Source organism: Lepidochelys kempii, chromosome 12 (assembly GCF_965140265.1).
Source record: "Lepidochelys kempii isolate rLepKem1 chromosome 12, rLepKem1.hap2, whole genome shotgun sequence".
Classification (NCBI taxonomy): domain Eukaryota; kingdom Metazoa; phylum Chordata; order Testudines; family Cheloniidae; genus Lepidochelys; species Lepidochelys kempii.
This window is the reverse complement of record NC_133267.1, coordinates 36,990,527-37,006,401: the sequence shown is the minus strand read 5'-3', so window position 1 is coordinate 37,006,401 and position 15,875 is coordinate 36,990,527. Positions and strand designations below refer to the sequence as shown.

Genomic DNA, 15,875 nt, shown 5'->3' with positions numbered 1-15,875 from the left:
GCGGCAGCAGCCAGCCCCCCGAGGAGGAGGAGGAGGAGGACCCCGGGGCAAGCGGCGGAGACTCCGACTTGTCCTCCCTCTCGGACACCGACCAGCTCTCCGAGCCCGAGCTGCAGCTCCGCGCCCCCGGCCGGGACGAGAGCGCCAGGAGCCCCGGCTGCCGCCCGGCCCCGCAGCCGCTGAGCCAAGCCGCGGGGCTGCCGCCGCTGCGCCCGCCCGGCGCAGCCGAGCGGCCGGGGCCAGGCGCGCCCATGGGCAGCCGCCCCCGCGAGTGGCACGGCCAGCCGCCCCCAGCCCCGCGGGAGGCACCTGTGCCGCAGGGCAACGGGCTGGCCGGGGGCAGGCGGCGGCGGCGGCGGCGCCACTGGCCGGCCGATGCCCCGGGCAGCGTCCGGAGCAGCTGGAGCGGGGGCCAGGGCGCAGCAGCCCCGCCCGATGCCTTCAGGGCGGCGGCCTCCGGCCGGGCGCCTGAGCCTGCCCCGGGGGACGGCGACTTGATGGGCCAGCGGGTCCCGGCCTGTGGCTCGTCTGAGGAGAGCGAGATCAACATCACCAGCGACGAGGAGAGGCAGGGGGCCCGCCGAGCCCCCAGCCGGCCGGAGAACCCCCTCGCCCTGGCAGTGCCCAGGCCGCCCTGGGCAGCAGCGCCCCCGCCAGGCACCGTCTGCTACATCTGCGGCAGCCCCTTGTCCCCGGCGGGCCAGCACCAGATCCACGTGCAGAAACAGGAAAAGACCTCCAAGGCCCCCTTCTTCCCTTTCCTGTGGCTGCACAGCCCGCCCCTGGGGGCCCTGCCCATCAGCCCTGCGGGCAGCACCCTGGTCTGCTCCTGCTGCTTCGCCTCCCTCATGCAGCAGTGGCAGAGTTTCGAGGTGGCCAGCGTGCCGGTCCTGCAGAGGCTCTACGTGGTGCCGCTGGATGCCAGTGCAGTGGGCATGCCCCCCAAAGGGAGGAGGGCCCAGAGGGAGGAGGGCGCCCCTGCCCCGCTGCAGGAAGCCTGCTACCTCTGTGGGGAGGATTGTAGCAAGGAGGCCAGGCCGGTCTCTGCTAAGATCACCAATGGCAATGCAAAAAACACCATGCACTTCCCCTTCCTCAGCCACCTGCCTTGCCCTCCCAGCTCCAAGGGGCTGAACAAGCACGGGGAGGTGCAGAGCTGCAGGAAGTGCTATGGGGTGCTGCAGGACCTGTGGGCCATGTACCGGGCATGCCGCAACGAGGAGCTCATCACTTCGGTGCAGAGCTTCCTGGGGAGGTATCACCAGGTCTTCGCCGCCGGGGATCCCAGCAGCACGGCCACGCACCCCTCAGCCACGTCAGGCCTGGCCTCCGTGTGTTACATCTGCGGGGCTGAGCTGGGAGCTGGCAAAGAGTTCCAGCTCAACGTCAACCCGCCAGGGCGCTTTGGGGAGAAGGAGCCTTTCTTCCCCTTCCTCACCGTCTACCCCCCGGCCCCCAGGGCCAGGCCTGCAGACTCCACTGGGCTGGTGGCTACCTGTGTGCTTTGCTACCATGATCTCCTAGGCCAGTGGCTGCAGCACGAAAGCAGGAATTCCCACCATCCCAGCAGCGCCTGGTCCAGGCAGTACAAAGTGGAGACCTTCGTGTGCTTCTTCTGTCGGCAGGAGAAGAAGCGATGCCTTGGATTAAAAGCAGTGCAGGTTGCCCGGCTCCCTGTGTTTCTGTACACCCTCCGCATGGCCAACAGCTTACTGGTGGATGATGGGAAACAACTGACCATTGGAGCATGTGCAGAATGTGGGGCGGTGGTGATTGCTGGCAAAAGCCTGACACCTCCAGACTTTCTGGCTGTGACACCCCCAGCCAGTCTCGCAAAGGTAAGGTACAATGTTCACTCCTTTCTCCATTGATTTCCCTTGGGGAGGAAGGGAAGCTGGATGCTTTGGTTTCAGTGAAATTAGTTTTACAGTGGGGTCCTTGACCAAGGTTCTTCTGTTGTGTCTGATTCAGAAGGTAAACACTAAGCAGGGTGCTTTTTAACAAACCGGTTTGGGGTCACTGGCCTCCTAGCTAAAAAATGGAAGAGCTGTGGCCAGCCAAGAGCTGGCCTGTTAAGAAAGCAAGGGCCCAGTCTGCGGTGATGGGGTTGGCTTGGATTTGAGCCTGCCAAAGTGGGGAAATCCTGGTCTTGTACCCTTCTCAAAGGTGAATGTCACAGCTGCCACTCTCTGGCCGGTCAGAGAGACATCTGTCTCCCTTTGCTCCAGCCAGCAGAGCTTTAAAGGAACAGGCCTGCTCACAGCAGACAAGCCCCATGGGAAATTCCGCCAGCTAGCAGAGAGAGGAGCCTCAGACTCAGAGGAAAGTTATTCAGCTATCTTTGTTTTCCTAAGAATCCCAATCAAAACAGTGTCTCTTAAGAGGAACTCAAGTCCTTCCGACAGATGGGAAACTGATGTCCAGACTCTCTTTTTGAGGTGTGGGGAGGAGGGGAGGACAGGGCGACATTCCCAACCTGGTTTGCTTTCCCCCTCTGAGAATGAGCCTTTATTCTTTGCCCGTCAGCTGTGCAGGAGCAGGGGAAGCTGGTGGGATTATCCTTTATAAAGTGTGCCTGCCTTCATGCCGCTATGATTAGGGAAACCTATTTCATTCTCATCAGTGGTTCCATCCCCCTTTTAGCAGGGCAGCAGCTCCTAATAGACTCCCAGTGGGTTCCATCAGATACAAGTGCTGGATTGAAAATAATAGTAATTTAAACCTTGATCATCCAGGGGTTGCTTTTTGAGCGGCCTGCACCCAGAACAGCAACATCTACTAAAATGTAGGCAGTCAGCATCTAGGTGAAAAAGGACAGGTTGCTTTGAAAACTGGCCAGTTGCCTGCCTGGAGGTTACGTTTCTGGAATGGGATCCTATTTGAGCGTTTGATAGTACTCATTAGAAAACAAATGCTGTGTGCATGCGCTCATGTTGTAGTTCAAAAGAGTCTCTGTTTGGCTTTGGTCGCCTTCATTGACTCCTCTGTAAAATGGGATAATTGAGTCCTTATAATTACTTCACAGGTGTGCTGTGAGGCTTAGCTAAATTACAGAAAGTGCTTTGAGATCCTCCGGTGGGAAGGTAGCGTAGGGGTGCTGTGTGGTGTTGCTGAAGGAGAACCCCAGAAAGTTCACTCATACAAGGGAAGGCCCATGCCTACGTTTCCTAAACTGTCCTCCTCACTCTTGATAGGAAGGGGAATTTCATTAATGCCTTTGCTCAACAGTTGTCAAAAGGGAAAGATTTTGGGGTGGCCCGACTAGGGATGCCTGACTTTAAAGGGACCTGGTTTCAGAGGGTGGGTGCTCAGCACTATCTGAAAATCAAGACCCTTTTAACTGTCTCAGGTTGATGCCCCAAAAATGAAGACATCCAAAAGGACTAGTCAGTTTTGAAAATCTTCAGATTTTGTTCATCGCCGGCATTTGTTCTCGAAGCATTGACGTTTTCTTTAGAAATGCACCACAATCTTTCTGACTCGGGACTCCTTTTTTCTTCCCTCCGGTGGCTGGTTGAAGTACAGTTTTCAGATGGGCTCGTTTGCAGTGTGGGCGCTGTGTTCAAAGTGGAGTCTCACTGGCTTCGAAGTAAAGGGATGCTGCTCCTTCAGCTGTCAAGCTGCCAAATTCACAAGTCTTTCCCTTCGGGCTTGCTGGGCGGCAGCTGAACGAGTCAGAGGTTCAGAGCACAGGGCCTGCTTTGAGAATTCCAAGACGGAGATGTGAGTTTGATTGGCACCAGAGACAGGAATCCTCCGAAAGTCACTCTTTTCAGTATTCCCCTGGCTCCCTTCCTACATCAGTGCAAGCCAGAGTGACCTGATCTCAATGTAGGTCATTCATCCATGCAGATTATTTCTTTGTGAGATACATGCCGATTGGCAGAGCATGGCTAGAATCCACCCTTGTTAATCACTTTGTGAGTTATGATCATGTATGACACACTGTGTGTGTGATGGTGGGGACCGGGAAACATGAGACTCCTGGATCAAATGGTACTAACTCAATGCAGGTGATAACTCAGGATTTCACTGTTGAAATTGAGATTACGCTGTACATAAAAGGTCCAAATCCATGTCCTCTTGAATCTAATAGCAAACCTCTCATTGATTTTCCTGAAACCCAGAGCTGGCTCCCAAAGCAGGTAACTCAACTGAGAATATTCCTGTCTCCAGAGAAAACCTGGATTTGTGCTGGAAATGGCCCACCTGATGATCACTTTAGATAAGCTATTACCAGCAGGACAGTGGGGTGGGAGGAGGTATTGGTTCATATTCTCTGTGTATATATAAAGCCTGCTGCAGTTTCCATGGTATGCATCTGAGGAAGTGAGCTGTAGCTCACGAAAGCTCATGCTCAAATAAATTGGTTAGTCTCTAAGGTGCCACAAGTACTCCTTTTCTTTTTGTCTCCAGAGAGTTCATTCACAAACTCCCCCCGAGTCCCAGGCCTGCGGCTATAAATGTATTAGGAGACACTCATGTGGCTGCCAGAACGCATCAGAGCATAAAGAGATATAGATAAGTGTAGAGCCTTCCTTTCTATATCCCATTTTTGGTTGATCTGAGAGTTAAAGCCCCTCCGTTAAAGACGTAGCTGCAAGCTCAAAGGCCTGTTCTTACAACCCTTGGTCTCTCAAGTGCCCGGTAGTCACGTGAGCCATCCCGCTGACTTGAACAGAATTACTTACACGTGAGCTTGGGTTGCATGATTGGGCTGTATAGCATGAAGCACAGCAACCAAAACCCCTCGTCATCCCTCACTTTGAAGGAGATGTTTCTTCCACAGCTGGGTGCATTTCCCCTTCACATGCTGTCTGCGGATATTTCCCTCCACTGGGCTTTTTTTCTTGCGCTGGATAATATCACGGGTCCAAGGGTACTTTACATTAGTGCCATTGGGACTGGGAACAGGTGCTGCTGGGGTGTTTTACTGACTTATGAACTATTCCAGAGCGCTTCTGTCATCACTCGAATGTCAGCATTAGACACTCACATCTGTTTCCTGAGTTTCCTGCAGCGTCTGTTATCTGCAGCCCAAAAGCTACATATTTCTTAAGCCTTTTAATGGCTCCCTGCCACCAGAGCACTAACCCGACGCTCAGGTGATATGCTGTGCTCATCATCTTATTAATCAAAGAAAACTCTCAGCACTCTGTGAAAGCCAGCAATAGGACCGCAGGACAAAACATAAAGCCCCTGTGATTTCACCTCCCTCCCTCCCTCTCCTGGAATTCCACCGTTTCAGCTGAACCGTGCGGCAGGCTTGTTTTGGCAAAGGGGAAAGCATCTGCTCAGAGAACGGCCCTGAAAAAGTGTCCACTTTGGCTCTCTTGTCTGAAGCACTGTCTCAAATCTGAATGGTTTGGAGAATCTTTTGTGCGAGGAAGTGAAAGAAAGATGTGTGTGTTGCGGAGATGGGATTAGCCCAGAAGGCCTGTGCGAGGAGGGTGTTCTAGGTTGAGAGCAGATGCTATTGAATTCCTCTCTCTTGTTACATGGCTCGCTAATGAGCAATGTAACTAGCTGTTATGCTGGGCACCGTGGGGCAGCCCCCAACACAGATGCTTTGAATAGATTTGCTTATGCGGGGGATTGCAATTTCAGCCCCATTTGATTGTGAATACTCTTTGCTTTTCCTTCATTGCGGTTTGGGATGGCAACTCTCTACCAGTCCCTGTTGCCTTTTGACTTTCCCCGGGTTTGTAGTAGCCTTCAGTAAGGCTGGGTTTCAGAAAGTGTCAGGTTTATTTAAAACAGGACTCAATAAATTTGGCTAATTTAGCTAATGGGAGAAATCTTTTCTCCCTCTCAGCTGCCGCTGACACGTTCAAGGGTTCTTGTGGCTATTAGCTCTGTAAGAGCTCTTTACCCTTCACCACAAAGCCCTCGGCGCCTCTGTTTTTACTAACTTCCCTCCTTTAAAACCAGACAGACCAAAGCACTTGAATATACAGTGGGGAAAAGCCCCCACAAAAAAGGGGTTGGACAATATGTCCCATAAGGTATTTCCCACGATTCCCTGTAGTTCTGCCTTTTGTGCGCTATTTATTTTTTCCACATCCAGTAAACACAAACCCATTAGCGTGCATAGATTTGGGGGGCGGGGGGGGGGTTCAACACTGAGTGGGGGAGCACAGTTGTTAGGGAGGGGTTTGTTAGACCCAAAACTACTCAAGCTTCAGAGTTAGGGCTTATTCCCAAAGTGAGTTTCCTGCATAAATTCACCCACTGGTTTACTGAACAAAATCCAGCAAGATACTGAAAGCACCAGCTCCTTCTCCTGCAGCAGCCTGAGACGGAAGGTGTCATGCCTCAGATGTATCCTACAGCCCTAGGTGACAGAAGGAGGGAACCAAGTCTTGTTGGGAAACTGACCTTTTATACTTTCTCACCAGGCTAGGTGGGCTCAGGTGTGTTCTGGGTGGGACGTTGCCTTTAGCTCCACCTCTGACATGCCCCTATATATAAAAGAGAGGGCAGGGCAAATTCTCTTCAGAGTTCCTGGGTGCGCTCTATCCTGCACGAGCAATGGGACCTGCTCTTTGTCTGAGGTGAGCAAGGAGCCTTTGTGTTGTTATCCTCTGGTCAAATCGCTCCTCTATCCTTGCTGTGTGTGCTGCTGGTGTGGATTAGAGAACAAAAGGTTACTGTAGCTGGCTGTTGTGCTGAGCTGCCTGTCTCCTGCCCTTCCTGGGGCAGCTATTGCCACTTGAGCCGGCAATGATGAATGGCTCCTGAATTGGAGATGGTGGCTGTGGAAGCAGCCTCCACACTGTGCACTTCTGTCAAGAGGGGTGGTGAACTAGCTCGTAATGAATGAGGCCAGGCTAGCAATATAGAAGAAAAATCTCCTCTTGCCTTAAGAATTGTGTGCTGAGAACGACCGGTTCTAATCTGCCAACTTTTCCTGCTGGAATTCTGCAAATGGTACTATGGTTCCTAATGCAACAGGTGCAGAAATTCAGCAGGAGTACACTTGCCATGCATTAAACTCCTCGTAGCCACAGTGAATCATGATGCAAAACTGCCATTTTAAAAGACACCGCCAGATATCTCTCTAGCAGATTGTCTGTCTTGTGGTACCTTCTTAGAGGCCTTCAATACCGAAATGACTCTGGCATGTCCTCTGCGGCTGTTTGTTTGACAGCTGCTCTTCAGTCATCAACCTTGGTACAAGTAACGCCTTGTCTTTCTGTGTGCAGCAGCATCACTGACTGTTGAAAGACAACTCCAGGGAGTTGTCTTATGTTTGTGTCCCTGCCTCTGCAGGGGTGGAGAAAGCTGTGTTATTTCTGTGGGATCCACAACTGAGAGCAGTGGTTGGGTTTTTGTTTGTTTTTTCTTTTCTGGTTTATTGCTAAGAGAGTTGTGAATTTAAAATGAGCCTCTCCAAGCCCTAGGGTGTTTAGCCCCTACAGTCAGAGAGTTTAGCCAGGCTTACAATGCCACAAACGAGCCTGCTCTCAGTAACCTGAGTGTGGCCTCTTGCTCATTTCCCAACCCTCTGTCTGCCCACTACTTGTCTGTGGCTTGCATTGCAATTTACTGACTACCCTGCTGTGCTATTTGCCTTGGTCCTCTGCTTCCAGACTATTGGGTGGCTCATCTCCCCTCTGCCGAAAGCTTCGCAAATAAATGAATACTGGGGCGGGGGGAGGTTGTGTGTTCATGTGCAAGTTGGGTCCAATTTTGGGCCTAAGCCACTTGACCCCGTCCCTTTAAGTTCAGTCTTCTGGAGCAGGAAGGGCGGCAGGCCAACATTTCAGCAGGGATGTTGTAACTCTCCTTAGCTGGCTGTGACCTTGTTAATCAAGGGCACTCCCCAAGCATCCCTGCATTCCTTTGCTGATGCTGTTGGGCTGTTTGCAGAATTGCCTGGTCCCTCCTTTGCAAGGCCATTGTCTGGCATTAGTGTAAAGGCTCTGCTGGCGTGATATACGGCAGCTCACAAGCTTAAGGGTCTGCAGGAAGAAGCATCACGGTACAGTACGGATGGGAGGCCTGCAGGTCAGGGAGGGTAACAGGCCACTGAAAAGGAGCATCTGGAGAGACTGGCGCTGTTCACTTCAGCAGGAAGTGCTCCAGAGCAGCAACGGCTTTGCTATTGTCTAGCTGCCGCCTGGAGGAAGGCTTGTTTAGGCAATAGTGTTAAGCGCAGTACAGCCGTCTCTTGAATGGCAGTCCCATATCTGGGCATACAGTCTCTGCATGCAATATACAAAATGTAGAGGACTCTGAACAGTGCTGTATTACAAGGGCACAAAGGGCCCGCTTTGGCTGGATTGTGTGTGTAAATATAGGTGCCTTGGCGCACCAAACTTGCATACATGTGACTGTCATACGTGCGACATGTTAGATTCAGGCCTGTCCATTTGCACACGCAGTTACCACGTGTGCAGGCATGAATGATTTTCAGGCACGCTGTTTGGAAAATTGGGCCCAACTACTCTGAGGATTGTAGATACACAACAGGGAGTGAGAGGGGTAATTTGAGCCCGAGCCCATCTGGTCTCCGTGAATTGCATCCTATTCTAGAATCTAAATTATCGACTGTATCTGTCTAACAAAGGTTCTAATCTCCACAGGATGTAAGTCTAGAGTGAAAGAAGGATTAAAAACTAGCATTTTAGGGGATTCCTTCACTTCCCTTTCACTCTCCCCATTACCTCACACTGGGCTGTCTCTGCTCTCAGAGGCTGTGCTTAGAGGAGACGGTACATGTTGAGGCCGTGCTGGTTCTGTAAGTGTTGAGCAGCACGTTGGGGTTATAAACAAGACCAGAGAAGAGTAACGGGTAGCTCTGTTCCTTTGTACTACAAGGTTATGAACGTCTTGTTCCTCACAACCGCATGAGACAATCGTGCATGTGACTTGACTTTTCTAAAAAACTGACTGCACAGAGTTTAGTATTTATATATACTGCATGCATCAAAAGCAAATACTTAAAGGTACAGAAGGAGCCTGATTTTTTTGACTAGAAAGAGCAGATATCTTGTGTGGCAGAGGCTTTGACTCAGGTGTGCTCTCCAAATCCAGTGATGGTTTTTTTTTTTCTTGTTTGTTTTTTTTAAAACGCTCTGTGCTGATGATCAACTCAAGTACCTTGTCTGTGTGGGTAGATCGGGCTGCCTGCTTTTTATGGAGCTACATTAAGCAGCTCTTAACTGCTCTTAATAGCTTATGGAGGAGCTGTTGTCTAGCCCTAGGTTTGCAGCTTGCTATATTGGCTGTGCAGTGTTCTGTGACTCTGGGAATGACGCGCTGACTTGATACACTGCAACTATGTCCACATATAGCAAGGCGCATCTCGCTAAAGAGAAACCAACTGGGTTTGGGATTGGATCATCAGCTCTGCTTTCAATCCAGATAACCGTTCCTGTGCCTGACTCTGGCATTCGGTTGGGGAAGCTGCTGAATCAGTGATGGGGAAAGGAAAAGAATTATTTAGTGAGTTTTGGCCTTGATCATTTGGCAGGGGAGTCAGTTACCCTACATCTCCTAGCCCATCAAAGCAGGTCTGCTCCTTTTACTGGCATGTACCTGCACCTGTCATACACATTATATACTGCAGCTTTGTAAAACTGTCACAGAAACTTAACAGCCTAAACATGGTCTCCTTGCCTTCCCTCTGTCCTCCGGGATGAGAATGACAAAATGAACAGTTTACTCGCCCAGGATGGGTGGGCTGAGAGACGGTGCGACTACGGCGTGGATTGACTTTCTGAGCCTATTTTTATTTTTTAAAAGAGGCCTCTAAAATGGCACACGTAGGTCTTTAGAGCTAAGTGGTTGAGACAGGGCAGGTGTGTGCTCTCGCACATTCTGCCCTTGCACACTCAGGCCAGGTAGAGGCTTATCTACCTGGTTTGTCTCTCCCTGCAGTTTGCTCAGACCCATCCAGGTTTTTGCTCCTGACAACGTTTCAGTGTGGAACAAGTGCATTTAAAATTCTTCTCGTCGAAGCAAGGTGTTCTTGTCGCCAAGGGCTGGGGCTGAAAAACGTGGGTTCTGCTTCCAGCTGTGTGACCTTGGGCAAGTCGGTTAATATCAGTGCCTCAGTTTCCCATCTGTAAAATGAGGATGACAGTATTTCCTGTCTGTCTTGTTTTAGATTGTAAAGTCTTCAGGGCAGGGACTGTGTGTGTTTGTTTGTTTGTTTGTTTGTGAAAAGAATACCACAAAAATATTTATTCAAAACAAACTTAATATATTCCGGTCAATGTCTTCTGCAATGTGTACGTACAGCACCTAATATGGTAGGGCCTCAATCTCCGTTACAGCCTAAGTGCTATTATAATACAAAAAGACAAGTCACATGCATGTATATGCACGGTAAATACAGACCCACTGAGAGGGTCTGCAAATGTTCAAAACTCTCTCTTGCTGGCAGCGTCTGCCAGCAACTTGCATATAGAGTCCCGTTGCATGGCAAGCAAAGTTGTCTTTCATAATGTTCAGACATTTCCCATTAGTTTGCTAAATTTGCATCCTGGTGGCCTCCTCTTCCTTTGGGAAGCTCTCATTTGCAGTGCTTATTCCAGTGTTTCTTGTCCCTGAACCCTCAGAATCGTTCCCAGAGTATCCACTCAGAAGACCTCCACACGCTAAACTGCATGGAACTCCATTACCCAAGGAGGATGAAAGGCTGAGAGATCTCAGCTAGGATTTGAACCTGTTGGTTCAGTTAATCTGGGTATTTTGAATCTGATTTGTGGCCCATTGCCTTGGTCTGAAAGTATATTCCTGCGTCACTGTAGCATTTTACAAAGAAAACAGAGTTCTGGTTGAGTGGGGGTTCTGAATTTGCAGCTGTGTAAATCAGGAGCCACTCTATTGGAGTCAAGGGTGCTGAACTGGTATAAATGAGATCATAATCAGACCCTCTTTGTACTGGATTATTAGGGTTTGAATCACGGAAAAAGAAGAAAAATCTGTCTCTAGAGAACTGGGCACTTACACAAGTTTTCAAGCATCCCTTTTAAAGTGTGTATTTATAAATGAATCAAGTCCCTACTTGCGTTAATGACTCTGACCCCGAACGTTAAACACCAATGGACTTCTTTGGGCGAGCGCTGTGCTTTGGACACTTAGTGGTTCTTTCCTACTAGCAGAATGGGGATGCGTTTGGGGTCACAACGCTGCCGGAAAGGTGTCAGTTCTTTCCCCCTACAGTCTTCTAAACAAACCTTTTTCACTGGCACCGTCAAAACTGTTTTCTTAACACTTCTGGTCATATTAGAGTTTGCCGCCTTTCCCTTAATAAAAAACCACACACAAGAATCTGATACTTCTGACTACAGTGTAGCTGATCTCCTTCAACCAACCAAAAATAACAGTGGCTTTTCTGAAACCAATCCAATGTACTAACTAGCGAGCCCACGGGCTAAAATTGAGTGTATTGCTGGGAGAGACTATGGCAATCTCTTGCTTGGTGCGTGAGTTTGGAAGCATCTCCTATGAGGATAGGAAAACTGGACTGGGCATGGCTGGTTCCATTTAATGGGACATTGTCTTGTCGGGTGTTGGAGGTTAGGATCCTAAACTTAGATTGTAAAAAAACAAACAAACCAAAAAAACCCCCAGCCTTACTAATTAATGGAAATGTCTTTAGTCAATTAAACATTAGTGACGGCAGCTCTTGGCTCACTTCTGTACTGTTTGCAACCCAAACAGTGCAGCATCTACTAGAAATGGATTGTAAACAATAAATGGGGTTGTCTATATTTGCATTGTTGGAATTGGCCGAAATGGGGAAATGAAACGAGGCATGGTGAAAAGTAAGTTTGGTTTGGTTTTATTTTTAATTTCCAGTTTCAATAATCTCGGGTGATGCTACTGGTGAAACTAAGGAAAGTGTTTTTTATAATGAGCTTGATTCTGCTCTCTGTGATTCTGCAACAGTGTAAATTGAGATGAATTCAACTGAAATCAATGGGGTAACATTAGAGTGCAAGTGAGACCAGAATCAGACCCATGGTTTTTAAGCTAATAAGGGCTTGCTTGTGAGATTTCCATATATAAGAAGTGACTTTGTTGATAGAGCTTCCCTTTCACGATCAGGTATTCAGCGGTTCTGGGAGACGAACCCTGCAGCCACAAAAAATGAACTTGTTTGGCATTTAGCTGCAATCTCGAGTCAGACTCGGAGGTGGCAATATAATCGTATTATGACTTCATGTCTCGGGGCACAGCCTCCTGTTGGCTCATGTTGCAAGAGGGCAAACAAAGAAACAACACTAGGAAAATGTGCCTCTTGCTTTTTCCTGCAGATGAGGTCATGGAGCGTTTGTCTGTGGGCATCCAGTGTTTGGTATGTACATATCTGAACTGTAAACTTACACCCTTCTGGACTGTCCCATCCCTCCAGCTCTCTGAGCTTAGAACTCTTTCTCATCAGTTGTCTCAGTGTTACCTGCTGACCAGCCAGCTGGTGTTGGTGTTGTGCAGAGTAAGCAGGGGGCCAGGGACAAATCAGGGCTAAGTGTCCTGACCTCAGACAGTGCATAGGCTAAGTCTTCTGTCCTTAGCTTCTTCTAGGAAACCCTGCCCCCACCGCCCCTCCCCCTGCAAAAAAGACGCTTAGCTCTTACACTTGTTTGTTCTCACTGGCTGTCTTGCTGCCGAGGCTAGTTGCTTTAACAGCTGTTAAAATATCAGGGGTCCTCATTGCTTGCAGCCCTGATCCCCTCCAGGCTGGGTGCTGACTCAGTAACTTGCCAGCTGGCTCGATCTCACCCCTCCAGCAGGGGCAGAGCGAGGAGACCCACAGCTTGCAATCCCTCATTCTTCTCTGGCAGCTTGGGGTTCCTGCCAAAGATGAACCTGGCTCTAGCTGTGCCGACTAGGAGAATCTGCATTTGTCATTGCTTCGTTGAAAATGACAAAATTATATGCATCAGTTCTCGCATAGAGCATTGCCTCTTCACGGTGCCTGGCTGTCTTTCCCCCCCTCTTTCTCTCTCCTGTCCTGCATCTAAGCTCAAACTTGGTCTCATCGCCACTCTCTTGCACCCATGTAGCTGCACCAGGACAAACTCTTGGTGTGGATGGGCTGTGCCGGTGTGGAAATGACTTCTGCCAGTGTGACTTACCCTGTCTCTGTAGCACTTCTGTGGGTTTTGTTTAGCTAGGCAGGGTGCAAAGAACCCCAGTGCAGCCCTTCTCTCTAACTGGGAATGTTCCAGCAGCACGCTTGTACTTTCCTTGATACTCATTAATACATACAGCCGTTAATAATCTGCCTAGATCCTGTCTGAAGGCAGGTTCAATGCCCCTGTTTCTGTCCCTGTTTGGGAGCAGAGTGAAAGGCTCGATTTGCCATTGCCCTGTGCTAGGGGTGCTCACACCAGTGCAACCCCTACCAAGCTGGAGTGGTAGCATCCTCCACCCATGGACATTGCTGTCCAAGTTGCTGGGCAACAGCTGTAGGTCTGAGTTTGGAGGAAAGTGGAAAGGCTCCAACTATGGGAAAAGTGCAGAAACTTTTGAAGTGGATTTGTGTGTTCCCTTCATAGCCAGGGAAGTCCCCAAAAGCATCCCCTTGGGGCCATTGCATGTAAGAAGATGCTCCTGTGCTCTCCAGAGGGGATAAACCCACTTAAAGCCAAGGCACCAAGTTGCTGCCGTGTGCACACACCAGGGCAACAGAAGGAGGTAGCTTCCCCCTCCCACACCTTGGGGTCAGTGCCTGCTGGCTGGGCCAGGATGCAGGGGCAGTCGGGCACCGTGGCTTGCTCTCAAAGAGCTGGCCAGCATCTGCGGATGCCGTGGAGCCGTGTGGCACTGGATGTACAACTCTCCCCTGGCACCTGCCTTATGCCCAGCTATTTCCCAGCATTCTGGTCCCCTTGCCCAGAATGCAGCGATGGGCGTGGGTGTTTGGGTCTGAAGAAAGCAAGAGCATCTGCCCTCCGGCGGTGCTGGCAGCCTATCTCTTCCACTGGACGGTGGCATGGATTTGAAAGCCTGGCACTCTAGTCGGGTGAGTCACACCCCCTTCATCTGGGCCACGTCCCCGCTCAGGCAGCGATGACCCTTCCTAATTCCAAACCGGAGCGAAAGTGCCGTCATCATCATGGGGACTTGAGCCGGGGTTTATTATGGCACAGAAAGCAGGATCCTTCCCTGGAGCAAGGGTGGTTGTCTCCCATGGGCACTGCATGATTGTGAGGGTTACTGCAGTGTGTGTGAAGGGCTAATGAATGACCCCCTGTATCCCAGAAGGGCTGACTCAGCCCTCCCTTCTCCTGCAGCAGATCAACTGTCCCACGCAACTTTCTGTCTGTCCCTGGGCCTTACACTGAAGTCCTCTGGCACCTCTCACAAGAGCATGGATGGTTGCCCTGGTGGCTGGCCAGATTTCACATCCTGGCCCCTGCTGTGCAGTTCGGCTGCAGCTCTTCCATCCCAGAGGTGGCTGCATTTCAGCCGCGCTGTGGGAGGGAGGGGGGGACAGTCTGGGATCCTTTGGAGGAAAGGGCTGTATTGAAGTGTAACACCTAAGGCCTGGGGAGGGAAGGGGGTGTACAAATGTAGGGCTGTGCTCTCCCCTACAGTGGTGGTAGGGGGACTCCGTACTGGATGACTCTTCAGTGCGGAGTCTAATTCGGGATCGATAAAGGAGAAGGAAACCATCCCATCTGCTGTGGAGAAGGCTGCAGCATGTTCTGTGGGTGCAGGAGGGGACGTGTCTGGTGAAGGAAGCAAACGAAACCCCCAACAGTCTGGGTCAGACAGCAGGGCCCTGCAGCCCCCTGCTAGCCAGCTGCCTTCCCATCAGATGGGTCCTGTGTGACTCAGTGTTTGGGGCGGGGAGAAGACAGATCCCCCATTCACATCACGGAAGGAAAGGACTGACCTTCCCTCTGTGATGTCATTGTCGAGCCAGGCTGCATGCACACTTCGGGCTCCTGCCTGGGGACAGGGCCTCTTTTCTGAGCCGAGCAGCAGCCCCACAAAAGCTACATTATATCTTTAGTGGCAGGCTCCCAGCGGTGGGCCGGGCTTTCCTTTTCTGTTAACAGCTGGAGACGGGAGATGTTCCAAACATTGAATCCTCCCAGCCCGAAAAAGCCATGACAGCTCCATAATCTCACCCCATCCCTCAGAGCTGATGGGATGCGCCAGGACTCCTGGGATGCTGAGCCTCACCCATCTGGCACCAGGCAGAATCTGAGTCAGTAGCTGCTTGTGGGGAAGAGAGAGAAGCCAGCTCACTTGTGTGACGAAGTATTGGTTGCAGAGGGGCTTTTATGTTTCTTACCCAGCTGCAGTAGAAAATAAGGATGCAGGTCCAGGGTCTCCTTATAATTCTTGGGACCCATCATTTGCCTCAATGCAAAATGCTCTTGTTGCGATCCGAGTGTAAAAGCTCAGCTGCTCATACTGCAGGCAATGGTGAGCTGGACGCCTGGGTTCCACTCTCCACTTACTGTCTGCACCTCTCTTGTGTGTTTCCTACCTCTTGTTCTCCGTTTTTCCCCCTAAGTTGATCCTGTCTCAAGTGTGTAATGCTGGATTGGATGCTGCCTGGTGTGACAGACGTTTGGGGTGGCTCAGTTAATTTCCCAGGGGGCCATCGCTCAGACAGACACAGGGCTGGCACTAGTTGTCCCGCACGTTGTTGCTTTCAGCCAGGAACTCTGGACTTAACAGGCCACAGAATGAATTCCCTCCCACCCCGAAGATGGGGGGGGCTCTGGGGGGGTGGGAAGAGTCCCATCAGCTCAGGGCTGAAGCGGCATGTGGGAAGCTCATGCTACCGCTGCTCAGCCTGTCCCTCTCCTGTGGCCGTGGGGTTGGCACACTGGACCAGCACAAAGTACACCTGCGTGTAAACACACCTGCTGTCAGCGAGGCCTTCGGTCGGGCAG

General features: G+C 50.8%; 1 protein-coding gene across 3 annotated transcripts in view; it reads left to right on the top strand.

The window, feature by feature from the left end:
• The first annotated feature begins 443 nt into the window (after positions 1-443).
• GSE1 (Gse1 coiled-coil protein) overlaps positions 444-15,875 on the top strand; it is a 355,660-nt gene continuing 340,228 nt past the window's right edge. For 2 of the 3 annotated variants that reach the window (XM_073308113.1, XM_073308111.1), the window contains exon 1: positions 444-1,838. In XM_073308113.1, the coding sequence (XP_073164214.1) occupies positions 498-1,838 (1,341 nt within the window). In that variant the 5' untranslated portion in view covers positions 444-497. The remainder of the gene's footprint in view (positions 1,839-15,875) is intronic. The other variant, XM_073308112.1, reaches the window with a different exon arrangement.